General features: G+C 44.3%; 2 protein-coding genes across 3 annotated transcripts in view; both read right to left on the bottom strand.

Annotated features, from left to right (window-relative positions):
- The window catches only part of MAP2K5 (mitogen-activated protein kinase kinase 5), a 255429-nt gene that overhangs the window by 46154 nt on the left and 187773 nt on the right, over positions 1–21502 (bottom strand). The window lies entirely within an intron of this gene.
- Positions 1310–21502, bottom strand: part of PIAS1 (protein inhibitor of activated STAT 1) — a 55982-nt gene continuing 35789 nt past the window's right edge. Inside the window, exons 4-14 of one of the 2 annotated variants that reach the window (XM_050309535.1) lie at positions 20894–20941; positions 19852–19942; positions 19212–19346; positions 16355–16460; positions 14855–14928; positions 10713–10873; positions 8895–9025; positions 8436–8613; positions 7276–7418; positions 7034–7071; positions 1310–5640 (exon numbers count right to left, since the gene is read on the bottom strand). In XM_050309535.1, coding sequence (XP_050165492.1) covers positions 5344–5640; positions 7034–7071; positions 7276–7418; positions 8436–8613; positions 8895–9025; positions 10713–10873; positions 14855–14928; positions 16355–16460; positions 19212–19346; positions 19852–19942; positions 20894–20941 — 1402 coding nt within the window. In that variant the 3' untranslated portion in view covers positions 1310–5343. The remainder of the gene's footprint in view (positions 5641–7033; positions 7072–7275; positions 7419–8435; positions 8614–8894; positions 9026–10712; positions 10874–14854; positions 14929–16354; positions 16461–19211; positions 19347–19851; positions 19943–20893; positions 20942–21502) is intronic. The other variant, XM_050309536.1, reaches the window with a different exon arrangement.

Raw genomic sequence — 21502 nt, 5'->3', positions numbered from 1 at the left:
CCTGGGACAGTGGAAGGTGTCCCTGCCCATGGCAGGGGGTTGGAATGAGATGATCTTTTTGATCCCTTCCAATCCCAACCATTCCACGATTCATTTATCCCAGAACACCACCCAGGAACATCACACAAAGCTGCAGCAGCATCACCCAGGGTGAAACGGGCACAAACCTGCTTAGAAACTGAAAAAAACCCCCAAAGTATGAGCAAATCTCAACCTTCCAAATCAGTGTCTCTGTAAGGGTAAAACAGGGATTATACTCCTGGAATATTACATAGGGGGGGAAAAGCACAAGAGGTTACATGACAAGCCAAGTGCTGTGCAAGGAAAGGAAGGAGATCCAGGATCTTCCAGTCCTGCAGGTAAAAAGCAGCAGGTTCTGCCACTTGGTTCTGCCACCCCCTGATCCAGGTGCAGGTCCCTGTGATCTCACAGCAGTCCCAGACTAACCCAGGAAGCTCAGACTTGGATCCTGACACGTCCCAGCTCTGAGCAGGTCACACTCCAAGGGGAAATGAACTTTGCTCCCTGGAAAACCGACACACACCTTAGGCCTTAATTAGCTCTTCCTACTCCAGGGATAGAAAATAAAGCAGGAAAAGCCCATTTCTCTAAATACTGTTACAAGCAGCACTTGAGCAACACCCAGAAAAGCAGCACACAGTGGATGAGAGGTGAGATTCCCTGGAAAACCAAGAGCAGGTTAAACAACAGCAGATGGGAATTCCCTGGTTAACTGTTCCCACCCCTCAGTTAATCCCGGTGTTGGGACAAACCCCCACGTACCTGGCACTGCAGCTTTCCCACACCCTGGGGGTCATGCCCTGCCTCCAGAGCTCTCCAAAACTCGGCTCCACAAGCACCAGGACACAGCACAGCCCTCAGTGAGCATCACCAGCCCATCCCAGCAGGGGCTCACTGACAGCACCAACAGCCAAACTCCACCTGATCCAGTCACTCCCCTCATTCCTCCCCCTGCCCAGGACAGCGGTGACAAATCCTTTCACACACCCCTGGAAAAGCCTGGATGTCACGGGACTGCTCAGCTCCCAATCCCTCTGGATTACTCCAGAATGCAGCTGCATCCCAACAGGCTGGGGTGGGGAAAAACATTCCCAAAGGAAAGCTGGCAAAGAGGAATCCCATCGGACGCACTCTGAGAACAAAGCAGGGCTGGCAGAGCTCGGAGGGACAAGAGTGAGACACCCCAAGCCACAAACAACTAAAAGCAAAGCATTCCAGGTCCAAAAGAACCACAGGGATCACCCTCTGCCCCCTCCCTCCCTTTTTCCCCCCCTCAGGAAACACAACATAACTGAATGCTTTTTATTACATCTAAAGATTTCTACAGAAACAGGTAACATTCAATAGGTAAACCAGGTTTTTTTTTCCAATGCATATAATAAATATTTTCACTTGGTACTTTTATACAAACTGACATTGGTCTACTATACATTTTTAAAAGCCATTTACTGGTTTGGCATGCCAAAGTATGGAAACTAGGAGAAAAGTCTTAAGGCAATGAATGACAGGTTTAAATTCATGGAATTAATGATAATTTTTAATATTCTGCTTATATACAATTTTTTTCCCTTTGTTAATTAAAACAATTAACAGCAGCACTTTCGGGGACCACCAGCAATTTTCCCTTGTTAGAAATCTAAGTTCTGTTTAAAAAAAAAAAAAAAAAGTTACACTGATAAACCCAAAATCTTTTCTATTTAAAATGTGCTTAAAACCCTGAAATGTTAAACTGCAATAAAAATTAATTTTCCAAACGTTCTCCTCACAGTCCTCAGCTCTGCTTTGGGAGGCAGGTCCACCAGAGTCCAAGGAAAAGCCATCAGCCATCCCATCCTTGAAAGGGTTATGGAATCCTCACCATGGAGAGGAGGGGGAAGCCTGGGATTGCTGTTCCATCCCTAAGGAAGTGCTGGGAAGTTTTTAAGGGATGGATTAATGTGGGTTTTTACCTTCTAAAGGGGGCAGGAGTGGCTCAAAGCCACCCTGCTCCTGCAGGAGCTGCGGGTGCACGGACACACACGGAGCTCTCCGGAACACGCCTGCACATCCCGCTCCTCTCAGGGAAGGATCTGGGGATAAGGGACCGCTATCCTAAGGATCACAGCAACTGCCATCTGCAGGGAGGGAGCAGGAGCACAAGCCAGGACTTGTGACCTAAAGGAGACAGTTTTGGAGTGAAGTTTGCAGGGAATGGTGGAGAACTCAGACCGAGACTTCTACCAAGCAACGTTCACCGTGGTCAGAGGCACAGAGAATTACCCAGCTCCAGGGAACACCCGGGCACGACACAGGAATACTCACAAAGCACATGGATAATACCACAAAGGAGGACTGGAGATTGTTGCTGGCCCTTCTTTGCAGAGCAATGAGGTTAAAAATGCCAGCGGTGGACTGAGAGCCTCCCCCGGCAGGGGCAGGGACTGGAAGACGCCGTCGGCCGACCTCACCTTCCCAAAGCCCGGCATCAGTCACCTCATCCCGGGATACCACACACTCCCACGTGTCAGTCGAGATGTGACAACAAGATTTTAATACCAAAAAAAGTGAACACAAGCTGCTCTTCAGGTCGTCTGTAACAACACAGTCAATGGGAGCGTCGCCACCAGCGTCGGAAAAGCAGCCGTGGGCTCTCCCGGATTCCCGGAGTTCCAGAGCCTGGGACACACTCCTGGAACACCCAGGGCAGCCACACTCCAGAGTTACAAAGATCATAGCAAATATGCTCTGAAGTTACCAGGTTAGTATCCATGACTACAAGGTATGAGATAATATTCCTAGTGTAGGTTTAATCACTTCAAAATCAGACTGTTTAAAAAATAAGTATTTCCCATTTTCTATCCTTTTATTTATTTTTTTTTTTAACTGACATTTAATAAATTATAAAATTGGTGTATGGTGAAATATATATATCAGCCAGATATGTATGAAATACACATGCATGGGAAAAACTATTTAACTCACTTTGAACTCACACACACGGATCTATAAATACATATATACACACACATATACATATAAACACAAACATTTGTTTTGCAAAATTCAAGTCAACTATTTAGTGGCAGAGGGATGCTGTAAAAACACTAAAAACGATTTTGATGCCACATCATGTGAACCTTTCAAATAACCATACGACTGATCATACAGCAATACCTAATGCTACTTGGATTAAAGATTTTTTTTCTTTTTTTCCTTTGTTTTTTTTTAAAATCTTTTTTCTTTTTTTTTCCTTTTTTTTTTTTTTTTTTTTAAATTCAATGCAAGATTTTTGAGACGACTTCATAGGCAAAAGGTGGCCCTTGTCAATGCTCCAAGCAAAGAGCTGCAATCAACAGTTTTGGACATGAAAAATTCCAGACAAGAATCTGCTAATTTTAGTATTCCTTAACTCTCTTTCCTGATAAACTTGTTACCTGCACTTTCAACCAGTTATAAAAATATTTTTCACACCAGAGGAAATATTAACTCTCTCTGACGTGGACTTTGGGACACAAGAGAATCACTTCCTTCTCCTCCCCTTTCTCTGACTTTAAAGAATCTCCTGAAAAACTGCATTCCAGCTATTTACACATTTGTCACTCTTTTAAGAAGAACAGATCAAATGACCAAATGAACCATCAGTTCTAAAAAAAGGTTTTCCTATGTCATGCACAACTCCCCAAAACAAAAAAAAAAGAAAGAAAGAAAAAAAAAAAAGATAAAAGAAACCAGGAAGTAAATATGGCTCCAAGTTCAACTGAAAAATCTGGGAAAGCAACAGAATTCCAAGGCCAAAGAGAGAAAACTGGATTTCGAAAGCCACTTCCCTAAAAGACTTGGGTAGGGAGCACGTGGGATCCAGGTGGGTGGTTGCCTGGGTTGGGTTTTGGTTTCAGACTCACACTGAACACTGAATATTCATCGGGATGAGTGGGAACTCAGCAGACCCAGAGCATTATCAGCTGCACAAACCATGCAAGAGTGTGCTGGGAGTTGGATTTTCTCCTTGTATTCAGCTGACAAGTTCACTTGGAAGCAGAAATTTCGGATCTACTGCAGCTAAAAGGAGGTTTTTCCAGAGGGAACAAGGTGGGCCCCGGTTCCCAAGGCCGTAGCTACAGGCATGGCTGAGGTGAAAGCACAAGCAGCTGCACAGATTTCAAACTGGCACATGCTCAGTATTTTGCTGATTAAGATCTTAAAGTTACTGGAATGGGATTTGATAGGAAGTTCTCAGAAACAAACCCCTCCAGTCCAATGTGTCGGTGTGTGGGTTTGGGGCTGGATTCTATAAAAATGTCCCCCAGGAGCAGAGCCAAGGAATTCCTCAGCCTGGGATTTGGCTGAGTCTGGCCCTCAGGAATAACTGAACCATGGAAAACACTGAGTTGGAAGGGACCCATTAGGATCATGGAGTTCAACTCCTGGCCCTGCCCTGAACACCCCAAAATCCCACCCTGTGCCTGGGAGTGTTGTTGACACAGTCCTTGAACGGGCCTGGAGCTGTGACCACACCCTGGGGAGCCTGTTCTGGTGCTCAACCACCCTTGGGATGGAAAACCTTCTGCTGAGATCCAACCCAACCCTCCCTGGCTCAGGGTCCTGCCTTTCCCTGGAGTCCTGTCCTGATGAACCTGCCACGTGCTTGACTGAAGGGTGGAATTCACACGCTGTCTGAATAAAGGGTCACACAGAGATGGCAAAAAACTCCTAGAAAACCAAACCCACTCCTCAAAGGCTCTGTCCTGCAAACAGAGGGGAAGCAGAGCAGGGTCTACTCTGCTTTAAGGATAATAAAATCTGCACTAAACAAGGGATGGAAGAATTAGATTCCACCACCAAAGGGAAATGTCTCCAAGAGGAGAAAAAAACCTCTCCCAAGATTGAACTTCAGAAGTTCAGCTCCTTTCCTGGTTATGTTAACTGTGAAGAAAATAATGCCATTTGTGTCCAAAGTAGAGGGGAAAAAAAGAAAAAGAAACTCACATGACAAATGCACAGGTGTAAAATCTTCAGCATCCATAAAAATTAACTGAAGCTCCTTGTTTTTGCTATTTTTTTGTTGTTTTGTGTTTTTTTTTTTTTTCTTATTTTTACCAGTGAGGCCATCTTAGGTTTATATACAAAAGTAAAACTGAAAATATACTTTTGTTCTCTGTACACGTAAATTTTTTTTTTCCCCCTAAAAAAGGAAAAAAAAAAAAAGAAGAAAAAAAAAAACGAAAACAAAAGGAAAAAAAAAACAAAACCAACAAACCAACAAACAAAACCAAAACAAACTCTGTTTTATGTTTCTAACATAAAGTAAAACCAAGCACAAAGATTTTCCTCTGTCCAAAAGGATCAGTCCAATGAGATAATGTCTGGTATGATACCAAAGATTGACGCCGTGTCCGTGCTGCTCCTACTTGCAACGGGATGCCCATGATTCTCTCGCAGGCTGTTGGAGGAAACAAGACTGCTGTTACTGCCACTATTGCTACCATTTGTGGCTGGCAGGGAACTGCTTCCTCCTGCATTGAGCTGATCGAGAAACATCTGGGATGAAGTGTAGGGGAAAAAACGGGAGTGTAAAAGTTCTTGATCATCGGACGCGGAAACCGCCGCGGCTGCGGCGGCAAGGAGGGAGGTGTTGTAATGCTGGGGGGAAAAACAACAAGTTAAACTTCAGACACAGACAGCTTGGATTCAGAGCAGCACAAGGTGAAGGGGTTTGTCAAGCTAAAGCTCTGGTGGATTGGGGGTTTCACAGGGTTTTCAGCAAGGGGAGCGACGCAGCGGATTTTTAGCTCTGCGGCCCCGCGAGTCTGAAGCCGAGAGAAAGTGGCTTCAGAATCCTAGAACTGGCTTCAGAATCCTAGAACTGGCTTCAGAACCCTACAACTGCCTTCAGAATTCTACAACTGCCTTCAGAATCCTACAACTGCCTTCAGAATCCTACAACTGCCTTCAGAACCCTACAACTGCCTTCAGAATTTCAAAACTGCCTTCAGAACCCTAAAACTGCCTTCAGAATCCTAAAACTGCCTCAGGAATTTCAAAACTGCCTTCAGAATTTCAAAACTGCCTTCAGAATTTCAAAACTGCCTTCAGAACTCCAAAAGGAATTGGAAATACTGGTGTTGGTAAGATCAAACACTACCAAGGGAGCAGGACTGGCCACAGTCCTGAAGGAAGGGGAAGCAGCAGCCCTGTTTCACCTCTGCAAAGAACTCCCTGGTGGCAAAACTCCCCAAAATTCAAAAAAATATTGTGCCATCCCCTCAGAAGTCAGAGATCAACCCCAGCTGGGGCAGCTCTGCGCTGGTGAGGAAGGCACTCTGTGAAAAATGCTTTAAAGACAGTTTATTCCCATGGGATGGAGCCAGGGCTCTCCCAGGTTATTCCCTCTGGGGCAGCCCCTGAAAGGCAAGAGCTTGAGCTATCAGGAATCAGGTTTTAAATCCAACTTTTCTGTGGGGTAATGCTGCTCTTTATGGAACACTGAGGCTGCTCAGCCTTGCTCCTCACCATTTCTGCACTGGCACAATCACTGCAGCACTGACTTGTTGCAGAGTAATTCACTTATCTGTGTTTTAGTGAATGTTCCTAAATCCAAATTCTGCAGTGCAGGCTCTGCTCTTCATTAGGATTTGAAAGAATCCCTCTGGATTTAGTGCCATTTTCCTGCTTAGCACTGCAGGAAGGGCAGGTAAAGACACCCCAGCCCCTTCTTTCCTCAGAGGAGAAGTGACCAAGCAGGACTGTCCAGAGTCCCAGAGGTGGGACCTCAGGGCTGGAAAATTAAGGAGGTGCTACTGCACCTTCAGGGTCATCCCACAATAAAAACTGGCTGCTGAGCTGGATACCAAACTGTTTAATTTTGGTTGTGCCTTATCCCTCACCTGTGTTTGGTCACAGCTTGTGTACAAAAATAAAGCTGCAGCCTCCCTGATTGCACACCTACAGCATAAATCTGCTCCTACACGGCCAGGCCAGCAAGTCCTGCTTGGAAAAGAATGTTTGCCACAGGACTTGATTTTCCTTGACTTACCTGATTGTCTCCTGACAGGAAAGGGAAGAAATCTAAACCTGTGAAGAGACAAAAAATAAAAATTAAGCTTCTCAAAACTCCTCGTTTCTTCACCATTAATTTTGAAATAAAACCAGCATAATATTGATGACACTTCAGGGTTTTTTCACTACCAGAGATATTAACCTATTATTTTTTTTTCCTTTACAATAGTTATTACTGCTTGGAGAGCTGCATTTATAGGTGCAGAGTCAGAAGCTCACCTTGCAAGTCATAAGGCATTGGTGTCATGTGGAATGGATGCCTGTAGTCCTGGATAAGTGATGTGTTGATGTAGCTGGTGTCAACAGCAGGAAGGCTTGGTGTTCTTGACACAGGAGATGCTTGATGGGGTAAATTCAAAATGCTGCAAGGAACAAAGGCTTGTTACAAACACAGAAGAGTCTTGGCTTTCTTGTTATCCCATGCAGGGGATGCTTATTTTCAAATTCTCCCATTTAAATCTGAATTTTCCCATTTTAACTCCATAATTCAAAATGCATTAAGAACTTGGTGAAAGGTGTGCAACAGCTCCCCTGTTAAATTCCAAAGCTTCACAAATGCACCTCAATGGATCCTGGTAGGGAACTGGAAGAGACATGAGCAACACATGTTCCCCAGGCTTTCTCCTCAGTGTTTTATCAGGAAGGTTAATTCAGTCCAAGATAGTTGAAATGCAGCAAAATTAAAAGGAAAGTTCAGTCTCAAAGAGTAGAAAGTGAGGACTCTCAGACAGAACCAGACAATCCTAAAGGAATCCTGGACCCAAACCCCCCCAGGAATCAGTGTAACAACACCAAGCATTGACACTCTGCAAGGTAATCAGCAAATGAGGACATTAAAGAAAGGTCCTGAGCAGTTTTAAGTGGTCACTGAGTCATTCTCACTCCTGGAGGAGGAATCACTGCAACCACAGGATCCCTCTGGTTTAGGCTGGGTGTTGATCCCTGGATATTTATGTAAACAAGGAGCTATTTCCAGCCTGGCTGCTTAGGTGTGACCAGGTTGTGGCAAAGCCCACACCCTCCCACACCACACCCTGCTTCTCCTTGCTCTCCCCAAATGTGCTGCTTTTCCTTTTCCCTGGGGAACAAAAGCATTCCCAGACTTGCACAAACCAGACTTCGAAGCCACAATTTTTTGCCCCATTTTACACCATTTGCACAAATACAACTGAAATACTTCCTTGTGTGGCACACTTAACAACTCAGAGTGGTGATTCCAATCTTGGGCCTTGTGAGCTGAGAGCAAACCCATGTGCTCTGAGCTACTAAGTGAGGATATAACCCAAATACAGAACTTTCTAGATGCAATTTATTTTAAAATTTATGACTTCTGTCCACCATCAGCAGATTCTCTCTGCACTGGCCTGTTTTATCCTCACCCCTTATTGTTTAATGGTGATGCTGGAGATATGGAAGGACAGCTCCTCTTGGCAGAAGGTTCCTCCTCCTCCTCATCTGATGAGCTGTCGATGGTCAAATCGATCACTTCCACTTTCTTATTTTTATTTGACTGTTGGTGAGAAGACACCTGATGTTCCATGGAAGAGCTTATGCATCCTATACAAAGCAAGTCAACAGGAAAAGCTGCAGCTTAAACCAGCACCACAACCAGAACATCACAGTTTTATTATAAAGCTGTAACTCAAGACAACAAAATTACACAATGTTGGTAACTTAAAAGCCCAAATAGGTATTTCTCAAGTACTTGTAGTCACAAATGATCATTAAAGCTACAAAAACACATTTAAAACCGAGCATTTTGAGAAGTTAAAGGACCATCAACACTCAGGGGTTCCCACTGTAGGAAGTTCAGTCCACACCCCCCAAACATGACTCACCATCCACGCCGTTGTAAGACGCTGTCACCTCCTGCACCTCCTTCTTGGATCTCATGGGAGCCCAGGATCCATCCTCCTTAAACTGAATTTCATCACAATCTGTACAAAACTTCAGGATTTCCATGAACAACCTGGCCATCAAAAACATTTTGACATCAGCCCTCAAAAAGAGCTCAATTCCTTTTTTCTCCTCCAATACCCTTATTAGTCAGTACAAGTCTCAATTAGTGTTAAACCAAAAGCTTTCGCTGCTCTGCCTTTCTCTCATCTGCTTCCTTGACAAAAAGGGACAGTGGGAAAAATTCAAGTATTATCCAAGAGAAAAATGTGCACATTTCTTTCAAAGCACTGGGAGTGGAATCCTGCAGAGCCCGTGACACAGAACTCTCCTTCTCCCAAGCCAGGGGACGGATGTGAACCAGGATTTAAAAAAATCTCCTCCTCACCCATATTTACCTTTGCCAGTACTTAACTGGGGAAGCCCATCTTTAAAGGACTCCATACAGCTGAGAATTTAGGGACTTGTATTTCCTGAAACTTCCTAACCAATGCTGAGCTTGGGAATCTGAACTTGCAGCCTCTTCTCCTACCGGCACCTCCTAAAACTTTGGGATCCTGGCACCACATCACTCCCAGTGGGAATTCCAGCTTTGGACCAGGACTACTCCTGTGGTTCTGCAGGAAAGAGACAGTTCCCTCTTTCCCAGACTGAAACATTTTCTAGCAATAACCTTCTCTTTGGGATGCTCTAATTAGACCAGCTAATCTCCAACATCTGCACCTGGCAACACAAGAAGAAATAAGGAAAATGTGTTGGGTTAATTATTGCTACTTTTTGGGTTTACTATTTTAGGCAGAAACCTCCACCAAGGAACCCCAGAGCTCTTGGATCCAAAGCAGAGGACCTGGAAATCTCAGGATCCAGGAATCCAAAGCAGCCTGGGCAGCCCTGAGTGGCTCTTCAAGGCCATAAAGAGGACACCTGAGTGACCTTCAGCTCCCCAAAATGAAGCACATAATCCCTAAAAAAGGCTCAAATCATTTATGAGGTGTTTTTCTGGGGTTCTGTTCCTTTCAGGATTTCTAGTTTTGCTTTTGAGGGTTTTGTTTGTTTGTTTTGGCTTTTTTGGTGGTTTTTTTTTTCTGCAGTCAAACATTCTGAGGTATCCTCAGAAGCCTCAACTTGCTCTCTTCCTTTATCACACTTTGAAAAAAAGATTCTTATCTAAGAAATTCAAATGCAAACCCAGGAATACACACTTGGCACAGACCAACCCTGGATTTACTTATTTTTTTTAATGCTTTGCAAGGAGGCAGTACCAGGGGATCAATCTCTGTGTCACTTTGTACAGATGGCAACTCCCCAAGTGTGAAATTGTACATGGAATTGTACATGGATTTGGAAGGGTGGCAGGATTTATTTGCTCTAAGGTGTCTGCTATTAAAAAATACCAGGTTTGTGCTGTTGCTCCATTAAAAGAATATACAACATGGGCTGTTTTCACCCAGGAATTCAACACCATAGAACATGGGGGGAAAAAAAAGCCATTTTAGGCAGGATAGCTACAAAGATTTAGCCAGGATTGGAAGGAATACCTTTCATTATTACTAAATTTACTAGTTTGATGAGCACAGTTCTTCCAGAACGCTGAATGAAGAGGTGCCTGGTCATTAATTCTTCACCAACAGCAGGGAAATTAAATAATGTGGTGAGTTAAAACAGATCCCAACCAGACCACCAGGAATTCAGAGCCCTGACCGTGGACAACGAGCAGAGAGTGTGAGGAACACCCTTGATCTGCTTCAGGCTTCACTTACCCATCAATAATGAGGTGTTCATAGGGAGCCTTCTTGTCACACACAGGGCACACCCAGGTTGGTTTCTTCTCGTTCATCTGAATATACAGAGTGGCATCAAAGCACTGCAGGTGGGAGCAGGTGAGGGCCCTGCAGGGGATGGTCAGACGCATCTTACCAAGCTGCAAGGGAAACAAAAAAAGAAAACCAAGATTAAAACAAAATTATGTTGTTTTGGCATTAAATGAACCATCAGGGCTTTTCTGTCTGAAAAGGGACAGGTTGAGTTTTACTCCAGAAAACTCCCACAACTCTGAGGTTTGATTAAAATACATGGCATGGTCACTGCTGCCTCATTCCTGTAGGTTTAAAATGGCACAAAAGTGAATCAAAACATATTTTAAAGTATATTTGATCAAGGAAACTAAGAATACAACCTGCCATATTCCTGAAACAAAACACAGGGCTCACTGAGCACCTGGAACATACCAATGTCCTTGGAGGGACCACAGAAAGAATTCTTCTTCTTTAGTATTTTATCACTAAAGTATCATTACACTGAATGCCAAACTGATTAGACAGTGAAAAGCACTTCATATTAATCTGAAATAAGCTTCCCTCTCCTCACAAACCCCAAGCAGTTGTTTTGTGGCCAAGTGCTTACACTGCAGTTTAGGAGGGGCTTGGACTGACCACACTAAAGGTAAGAGGCAGGAATGTCTAAACAAGGCTTTTCCCACATTAAAAAACCAACAAACCAATTATTTACTAAGAACTGTTTATACTGAGGAGTTTGAAGTGATCCCTATTTGGCTAAAAGCAGTGGGTGGGAGCAGAACTGGTTCCAGGCCTGGCTCAGCCCAGCCCCGTGGCCAGGCTGATCCTGAGCAGTACAAGAGGGATGCCACAGGATGGCACCAATCTCCCAATATCCCCAAACTCAACACAATCTCAAGAACAAAGGCTCCACTCACAGGCCACCACTTCCTCCATGATGCTGGCATATTTTTTTATTCCCCCTGAGCAGAAATCTCTCCACCCCATTCCCAGTAAACCCAGTGCAGCTGCAGGATCTCCCTTCTTTTCCCTCCCTCTGGCTCTCCAGTCACCGTCCCAGACTCCCCAGCAGATGGGAGGGGGGCACAGAATTCCCAGGGGAGCCCCAGGAGTGGTGGCAGAGCCTCAGCCCACGGCAGGAGGTGCTTTTTGTGCCATGTGTTTGGCACCCCCTCCCCCAAAATCCATGACCAAGCACGTTATTTCCATCCCATAACCAAGCCCCAGCACAGCAAGGCCCCTCTGATCCATGTCTGTCAGGAATTCTGAGCTCCCAGATGGTGGGTCAATGGCTCATTTGTCTTTTGGGCACAGTGAGGCTCCCAGCTCAGGGAGCACCACGAGTAAGGAGAGAAAACCTGGAGGGTTCTCTGTGGCTCCAAATAAAAACCAGGAAGGTGAGAGACAAGTGCTGCAGGAAAGAAATAAATACCCATCTCCTGGGGGGGAAAAAGCAGGTTGAAACCAGGAACGTTTTCCCCAGGTTTTGGCATAAAACCTGAACCCCTGATTTCTCAGGAGCAGTTAAATTTAACCAAAAATCAGCATATTCAGTGTTAACAAGCTGATGCTCCTTTCCCATTTCTGGCATCAAATCCCTGGATCAGCTCTGCCACAAAAAGGTCCTAAAAGGAGGGGTGCATCCCAACTTTGGGAACCCTGTGATTCCCAGCACTGTGGCTGTTTGATTCCTGCCTCCTGGCAGCCAAAGAAACGCTGCATTAATTCCTTTTCCAAGCACACAAAACACTTCTATCTGAAACCGGCTCTATTCTCAAAAACCCCCAGAGCAGGAGCTCAGGATTTGTAAACAAAGCTGCAAAACCCCCAGTAAAAGGCTACATTTGGAATTTCTGCTCAGTTAAATATTTGCTCCGGCTGCAGAGCCTGGGATTTATTTATTTGTACTTCCAGGGGGAAAAAAAAAAAGAAGAGAACATGAATTCAAGTGTCTTCCTGAAATGCAGGCTCAGAGCAGCCCCTTTGCTGTATCCTGGATGGATCCAGGCAGCAGTTAAGGGCAGTTTTCCCTCCCTGGTCTCAGAGGCCTCTGTGCTATAAAAAGCTCAGGAGCAATCCAAAACAAATTCCCAGGAAGCTCCTCCTCTGTGCTGTTCTGAGGGCAAAAGAAAGGTTAGAGAGACTAAACCCAGCACCCCCAGTTATTTTACTGGGTATAAAATCCCACCCAGCAGAGGGGAGAGCGGCACCCCCACACTCCCAGAGCTGAAGGAACATCATTCCCCTCATTCCCTGATTTTTCATCCTGCTCCTGGAGACCAAATCAGCATTTTCAGGGTGTGTTTTCAGAGCGTTCAAGCTGTAAAAAAACAACCACAAAAATCGAGACAAACAAAAAATTCTCCCTGAGCCAAATGCTTATGAATTATCAAGTAAGAACACGGAGGCTGTAAATGAAATCACAGTCAGACCTGAGCACAGCCTGGATCAAGGTAAAACATTTCTGTCCACAGGCTGAAAGGCTCAATCTCTGTCCCAGTGAACCTGTGATGGGTTATTCCAAGAGCTACAGTAAAATCAGGCAGCACTGAATAAAGAATACACTGGAAAAAGTCAAGTGTAGCTGTTTTGTAGGCATTAAAATGACAAATACACTCAGAATAATCTGCTGTAGACATTGTTTTTGTATGTCACATCACAAAAAGAGTAAATTTTAAAGAGCAAATTCTGGCCAAGGTGGGAATTCTGAAGAGTCACATCCTACTGTCTGATGCTGTTTTGTTGCTTTGCCCCTGGCAGAACTCCGAGAGCAAAAGAGAATTTGGCATCTTTAGGCTCTGCCAAACCTGCAGTCCTAAAGGGAATATTGTAGGGGATATTCCTGCTCTAATCCCAACCCACCTGAACAGCATCCAGAGGAAAAAATGCACCTAAAAGCACTGCAGAAGAGCTTTTATCAGACTGGAGGCAACGAGGACAAACAGAAACCCCCAGAATGATCTATAAACCAACACTTGGACAAATCAAATACACCTGAAGTAAAAACCTGTATTTCTGCAAGAAATCTTTCCTACAGATTAATTTTACCTTCCTTATAAATTCCTTATCTTCCTAAGTCAGAATCAATGCTTGATATGGAGAAAGTCTGAAGATCATGACAATACCCCATTTAAAGATTTATAAGAACATAAAACACATTTAAAAAGTAACCACGATGTTAATTGTGCTTTTTATGAGGCAAAACTCACACCTCTAAAAGTTTATCTTGAAGAACATATTAAATAACTGGAGAAATAAGCTTCAGTTTTGCAAGAATAAAGTCAGTTTTCTTATTTAGATTTTAAAACGGAGAATTTCGTGCCCAGCTCGAGCAGATTGAGCCAGACCAGGAAACAGATGTATCCTTAATCTTGAGAAGAGGTTAAAAAGTTATACTGCAATAAAGAGATTATGCCAGTCAATACACAGAGCAAGTATTCTGGAGCACTGCACCAGAAACAAGTCCCAAAAAAGTGCACATCATGTTAATATTGTGCATTCTACCACTGGTAACATAAACCCAGGCACAAACCACTGCACCCACTTGGTAAAATAATTTTTAGTAGATCAAGAAAGAGGTTGTCTGTGCCACTTCCACCTTCTCTGGAACTATTTCTCCCAATTCAAATTTGGAATAAAACAAATTTTCTTTGAACAATCTCTAGGAAACTGCTTTATTTTTAGCTGAAGATTATTGAATACTCAAAGTATTTAACACAAAATCGATTTCAGATACAAGATGCTCAATACTCTGACTGCAGGGACTGCCTGAAGAGCTGCTTTTAACAGTCAGGTTTCCCCACCCTACCCCTGAGAGGGGTTTTATCAAATCAGAGCCCCAAACTTCACACTCAGGTGATGAGATTTAACCAGATTTAAATGACAGATTTAAATGTATGCTTACATATATTTTGAATAACATCTCCAAGCTAATGGAACACTTGGTTCCTCAGGGGTGTATCACATGCTTTTAAAGCACAGTGATGGATAATTTTCTATCCCCACAAAGTTAAACCAGGTAAACACGAGGTAACCTCTCCCACACACATCCCAGAACAGCCACATTTTAATCAGAATCAGTTTGGAGGGAATAAATAAAGACTTACTGGACACAGAAGAGACACTCTTAAGCTTGTTGTTGCTATTTCACTGTCTGGGTCAGCAGTCAGCTTCTCTTTAACTATTATTTGAAAGAAGAAAAGATTGATTTTATGTTAATTTGAAGCATAAATTGGATGATAAAGAAATAAAACAAGACTGAAACCACGTGCTAAAGTTTCTACTGGAAGCCAGAGTCTGACTGTTGTTCCAGACTCACATAAGTCACAAAACCAGAAATGACTCTCTGGAAAGCCCAGAAACAACAGGATTTAAGAAAGTGAAAAGCAGAAAAGCTCATCTTAAACCAAGATCCTTAGAAAATGTACTTATACAGAGATGGCTTTTCTCATTTACAGGCAACTTGGCACTTGACCATTAGTTAAAATGCACCAGCAAGATGGGCCACACTGATTTCACTTCCACCTTCAAGCACATGAAATGAATGTGTTAACAACTCTCAGGTTCCCAAGGACCACTGTAAACCCCCAAAATGCTCATCAGGCAATCCTGTGATTTAAAACTGGAAAGCCAATGGAGAAATAGGGAATCAGAAACACTCTGGCAAAATCTGAGTTTTAAATAACTGCAGTGAAATATTAGAGCCTTTCATCTCTAGAGCCTTTCACTCCTCCCCATCCTCTAGTTTTACTTACAAGTTTTATAAGCAGTCAGTGTTTAAATGAACAAATTAGCCCCATTTTTTCCTGCTCTGAGCTAGCCCTGCACCCTCATTCTCACCTTGTACACACAGAGGGGCAGCCACCTGGAAACTCTCTGGATTTTTGTGCCTTTAAATCAAACTGCATTAGCACAAGGTAATGCCCAGCACTATGGAGCATTTACTGCTGGACTGGTTTCTTTCTTGTGCTGTGTAAAACACGTTATGTGAGCATTAAAGTAAGAACAGGGATCAGGTGTTGGTATTTTCGCCCTCTCCCTGAAAAACAAACACGCAGCAGTTTTTGCTTTCGTTTCTATTACACAAACTTAGACCAACATGTTGTTGTCAGAGAAAACAATAAGGCAGCAAATCTCCCACTCCAGTCTGGAGGGGGTTGGGAGGAGGGTTGTGCTGGACACTCTCCCTCCAGGCTCGCTGCAAACCCTGTGCCAGAGGAACAAACACTGTGCTGATGAATCCTTTCCTCCTCGGCACCAGGTTCAGTGTCAGGCCTTCAGTTCGGCCTGAGGTGCTGAATTACCAGTTAACTGTAGAAATACAGTTGTTCCATTCTGAAGAAACAAAGCCAGTATGGCTGAACTGAAAGAGATTCTCTTGCATTTTTCCCTTCCCAGTGTCAACAGGGTTCCTGGACCGGCTCCTAATCCAAACAAAGGCCTCTGAGTCTTTGAATTGGAACTGAATACAAAGAACACCACTATCAGATTCCCAAAACCCAGGGAACTGTAGGAAGTCCAAACCTCGGGCAGCACAGTCCTGTCTGAAATGTCCCTTCAAGAAGCTGTTTTCCCTGTTAAACAAGCAGCACATCAGACACACTCACTCAGGGCTCTGGAGTGATCCGGGTTCCGAATTCCCTTCGCTCGCAACCTCTGCAGGAGCACCGTGGAGGACAACTGCTTCACCAGGTACACTGCCATGGAATAGTTCTGGGAACACAGCAGAGCATCAGGGCAAACACTGCTGGCACCACAAGACAGCTTCTATTTTATACCACTTGTTCTGTGTTTCTACCAGACTCGAGATGGCAAAGTTTGCAGACCAGGAAGTTCCCAGGGCTGGAGTTTGGGATGCATCACAAGTGACTTGATGCTTTACTGAGACTGAACTGCAAACCAAGCTATTAAAACAGCATTTAGGACACTTCTGGAAGTTCTACATCTCATTTAGGACACGCAGCCCCTTTCAGCAGGGTAATTTTACATTACCCTGTGTCAGTGCATTTAGTTTTACAGGGATGATGTGAGGTACTGCCCTGTGTCAATGGATTTAAGGGAAGCTGTCAGGTCAAATATTATCAGAACTTTTAGTTTTTTGGTTTTGTATTTTTTTTTTACTAGTAAAACTTACTTTGTTTTCAAAACGTGCTCTGGAGAACCAGCCCAAGAAGTCACCGCTCCCACGTCCTGTCCTTCCCCTCCCAGGAGCTTGGGTCACTTCCCCACCCGCCCCAGCAGAGCTCACCCTGCCCATTTTCCTTATCAATGCCAGGGAAAGGCCCTGGATGCTCCTTTCTGCCAATACTTGGGCATCCAAGCAGGTTGGATGCAGAAGTCCAACTCTGCCAGGCCCCCCTCCCCTGGAGGGCCGAGCTCTTCCTGGCATCGAGTTCAAACCACGGCCTGGCATTTCTGAAGCTCTGATTTTTCCTGTAAGCTTCTAAAAAGGCAGGTTGTAAATGTCTTTCTAAAAACACTGTGCATTCATCAGGAACACCCCAAAATGGAAAGGACAACTCTCATGTTCTCACATCAGGGTACAGCAATTATTTTGATATAAACATTAATGGCTAAACCTGTAGCTCCATTTATACAGTTTAAATTGAAAAATAAAAGGCTTCCACCCAGCAACTGCCACAAGTGTTTTCACAAAAAAAAACCCCATACAATTGTGACATCTACTATCTTTTGTTTAGGATGCCACCAGCATGCAAAGGCGGGGTTTCAGTAATATATCTCACCACAAAATTACTCAAACTGAAATAGCATCAGAAACACCACATTTTAAATATTTTATTCTTACAATGACTGCTTCTCACATCGTTAAAAACCACTACTGCCTTTAACTTGTTTGTTTAATGCCTCAATTAGTATAGAAGTTAGAAAAATGCTAATTAACGCTGTGAAATTATTTACCGACAGCTTGAATCTACAAAGGCAGGAACTCGCCCAAGGCAGCTGCTCCAGAAGGCTCTTGAAACAGATTGGGTAAAAATCCCAGAGATGACTCCAAGAAAGGTAGAGAGCACCAGCTGGGACACGCAAGAGACTCTTGAGGTGAGGGGAAGAGGGGAATCCAAATATTGTATTACATGGGCATAGCCAGAAATAAAGTAATTCCTCACATTTAACTCTTGAAGAATCACTTTAGGACTGTGTCTCATAAAATCACAGGATGGGTTGGGTTGGAAGGAGCCTTAAAACTCATCCCATTCCATCCCCTGCCACTGGACCAGGTTGCTCCAGCCTGGATTTGAGCACTTCTGGCATCTCATGTTCATGGAAAGTTACCCAGTATGTTCTTTATAACTGAAATATCTGTGAAGTCTGAGAACCAGTTAGACCACAGGAGACTAACTCAGACTCCAGGGCACTTCTCCTCCCTAAATCCTCCCTGATATTCCTAAGCACTCAGAGCAATATCAGGATCCATCCACTTGCAGTGTGAACCAAGGCAGGTTCACTCTTAAATTCTGATACCTGCAGCTCTCATGAGAGAAAAGAAGATTTTTTTTTTTTTTCTTCAAAAGAATCTTCCAGCCATCATTTATTCCACAACCTGGATGGAGATTGTTTTCTGCCCCACAAGAACTCCCTCCTGAAATCCCCTGGTGCTGTTTCATAGCTGCCCATTGTGCAGGATTGGGCTGTAAGCATTTTTTCCAGGCTGGTTCAGGAATCCTGGGCTTTGCACACTGACAAATTCTTGGACAAAGTTTCACCTCAGGACAATTCTCGGCACTTCTAACAACAGAATGGCTGCAGTGGCACCAGCACACGGTGCCCCTGTAATGCCCATCCAGCAGGTTTGGTGCCAGCACTGAAAGCACTTCACTAATTCATGGACTCATTTACTGAAGTCACTTTTTGCAGCATGTTCCAGATTTAATTGGTCCAGTGGAACATCAGCAATTTTATAACACCAGCTGTAACGTCCTGCCCACAGACACACAAAAAAAGTGATAAAACCACGAGTTTTTAAATATGAAACAGAAGAATGGCAGTTGTGGGAAGAGAAATGTAAAAAGGCAAATGAAACCTGCTGGGCTGTGATGCTTTGTGTCCCTGCTCACAGCTCTCAAGGGCCACTCTGTCCTGAATGTCACGTGCTGGTTACAAGCCAAAGCCAAGATAAGGTTTGTCAAGTCCCTGAAGTCAGGAAGAGCTTGAAGTCTGAAGTTTGGCCAAATCAACAAACAAAAATCTTATGGGATGTCTCGATCTCGTTATCTGAGCCCTCAGTGAGTCACAAAGGTGGGTGGGGGGTGAAGAGGGAGAGCTCACACCACACAACGTCAGCGCACTGATCTAAGGGAGCACGTCCTATCTCCTGCCATCAAAATTCCATCAAAAGAAGGAACAGTCCAGTGCTGCTGCACCGAGGGTTTTCTGCACAATTAAACCTGCTTATCTCTCACATCTTTCAAAGCACCAACTCCCGAGGCCTGAGCAGCCACTTACCCTCCCAATCTCCGCCGTCCAGGAGACAACGATTGTGTTTGGTACCGTCGTGGACAACCTGACGAGTGAGGTAATGTTGATTGGTCTGCTGGGGCGCTTTGGTTCAACACCGTTTTTGGTTGGTGGAAGGTAGCCCTGGAAATCAAAGCATTTCATCTCTCAGACACACACACACAAAAAAAAATCAAGACTGGTTTTGTCTTCTCCTCACCACAACCCTGCCCGAGCTGCATCCCACCCGAGCCAGGATCCTGCTTTGATTCCACCAGAGACAGGCATCAGACAGAGTATCAGGTGTTTTAGAAGCTCTTTCTCCTCACAGAGAAATATAAAATCCTTGCCCATGGAATATTAAAAGGCCCCTCTCAGCAGTGCTACTGAACCTGCCTGGCCAACACTGCCCGCTCCAACCCCTGCGCTGCCCCAGGACTGTCACCGGTGTTTGTCAAACACAAAAATGTACTGCCATGGCTTTTGGAAATTCAGCTCCTCCTAAGAAACAATCTACTCAATCTTTTCTAGTCACTCAAACACTCCAGAATGTGAAAACAAAGGTCAGGATAAATTTTCAGGCTAATTTTTGCCAGCCAATTCCTAGTGGTGCTACCCAAAAAGGTGTATCAAAGAACATCTTACTTACTGGAAGGCTGCATGGTTTCCCATTTACTTTCACACACAGATTGGGTGGGAAGTGATCTTCTTGTGGACAACTGGTTTCTGATAAACAAAACCTAAAAGCAAAGAGCTTCCATCATCTTTCACTTTTAAAGTGATAGACAGAAGGAATTTGTTTTCCACTGAGCAATGAAAGCACGACAGGTCTTGCTAAACACAGCCCTCAAATTATCTGCACACATCACTGAGCAGGAAAGCCCCCCAAAATTACAGTGGTTCAAGATGGCTCTGGGTTCCCCCCTCAGACTCCCTGAGTGCCTCCCACTGACTGACTCATTCACACAGGCAGGTTGCTGCTACACAAGGCAGCTCATCCCAGTTTCTCTTCTGCCTTTTCTCCAGACCTCTTGACACAAGCCCAAAGTTTCACAAAGGACAAAAGTGAAGTCTCTTCCCCTGTCCTGCCTCCAGGCAGCTGTTGAGGCACAGCCGTGGAACCCTCAGGCCTGTGGCAGATCTCTGAGTTCAGGCAGTTTAATTTATTTACTGAAGTTCAAACAGGCTTCTTTGCTGCTGGATCCAAGGCAGGACACACCCTTCCCTGTCCTGGGCCAGGATAATGGACAATAGGCCAAGGACCAGGAGCCTCTCAGCTCCACTGGATTTGTTCCAGGGGACCTGTCCCATCCCATCAGGGTACAGCTACTTGCTGACACACAGGATTTCATCAAATTATGATAAACTTGTAAAAACCTCTAAAATAACCAGCAGGTTAAGACCCAGCCTGGTGATTCCCAAAGTGTAACCTAAAGAGAAACAGCCCTTGGGTTGCCATGTCCATGGAATTCTGTGCCTGACAGCTCTGCCAGGAAAAAAACCCCTCCCTGCCTGGAGATTTTGAGGGCCCAGGCACATGGAATCTGCCAGTGGAGTTACAGGAAGGAGGACTCACACAATCTATAACAAGAAAATCAACCAGGATGAGGCTCTTCTCCACCCTGGAATGCCTGACCTGCTGATACATCTGAAAAGCCAGCAGCACGGAGAACAGGCAGCAACACACATACCTTAGCTGGACCTGTACTGTGAAGTCACATTTGGTCCCAGAAATATCCCTAGAAACAACAGAACACAGGTTAAAACACTGTTTTCACGGGAGAGTCATCAACATTACAATATAGATCCCTCCAGAGTTTGCCCTAAGTTCAGTGTATGTAAAACACCCTTTTATATGGTGTTTATATGGTGTGTACCACATTTTGCTGCCTCTGGTCAGTCAAACCACCACTCTCAGGATACATTCAAAGGTACAGTTTTTATTCTTCAAGGTAAATAAATCAATTACATCCTCATCTGACCTCTACCACTTCCTTTTTTTTTTTTTTTTCTGTACACTATAAAGAAAATTCGGATAGGTCACTGTAAAATCCCATCTTTATAGTGAATAAACACAGAACTTGAGAAAGGATCTGGCTGGTGGCAAGGAAGGGCTGCAGGAAGCAGAGTTCTGTACCTGCACAGAACTTCACACAAGGGAAACCCCCCAAAAACACCCCAAAAGTGGTGGAGTTTAATCTTCCCCTCCTCGTCCTCCTGCTCCCCATCAGTTTACATGGAAAGGGGAACAGAACTCCCCTTCCCTGAGCACTGCACACACCTCCCAGCTCAAAATTAAA

Source organism: Myiozetetes cayanensis, unplaced genomic scaffold (assembly GCF_022539395.1).
Source record: "Myiozetetes cayanensis isolate MyiCay16 unplaced genomic scaffold, myiCay2020 scf14, whole genome shotgun sequence".
Taxonomy (NCBI): domain Eukaryota; kingdom Metazoa; phylum Chordata; class Aves; order Passeriformes; family Tyrannidae; genus Myiozetetes; species Myiozetetes cayanensis.
Note: the sequence above shows the minus strand (reverse complement) of the source record. Positions and strands in the feature narration are given on the sequence as shown.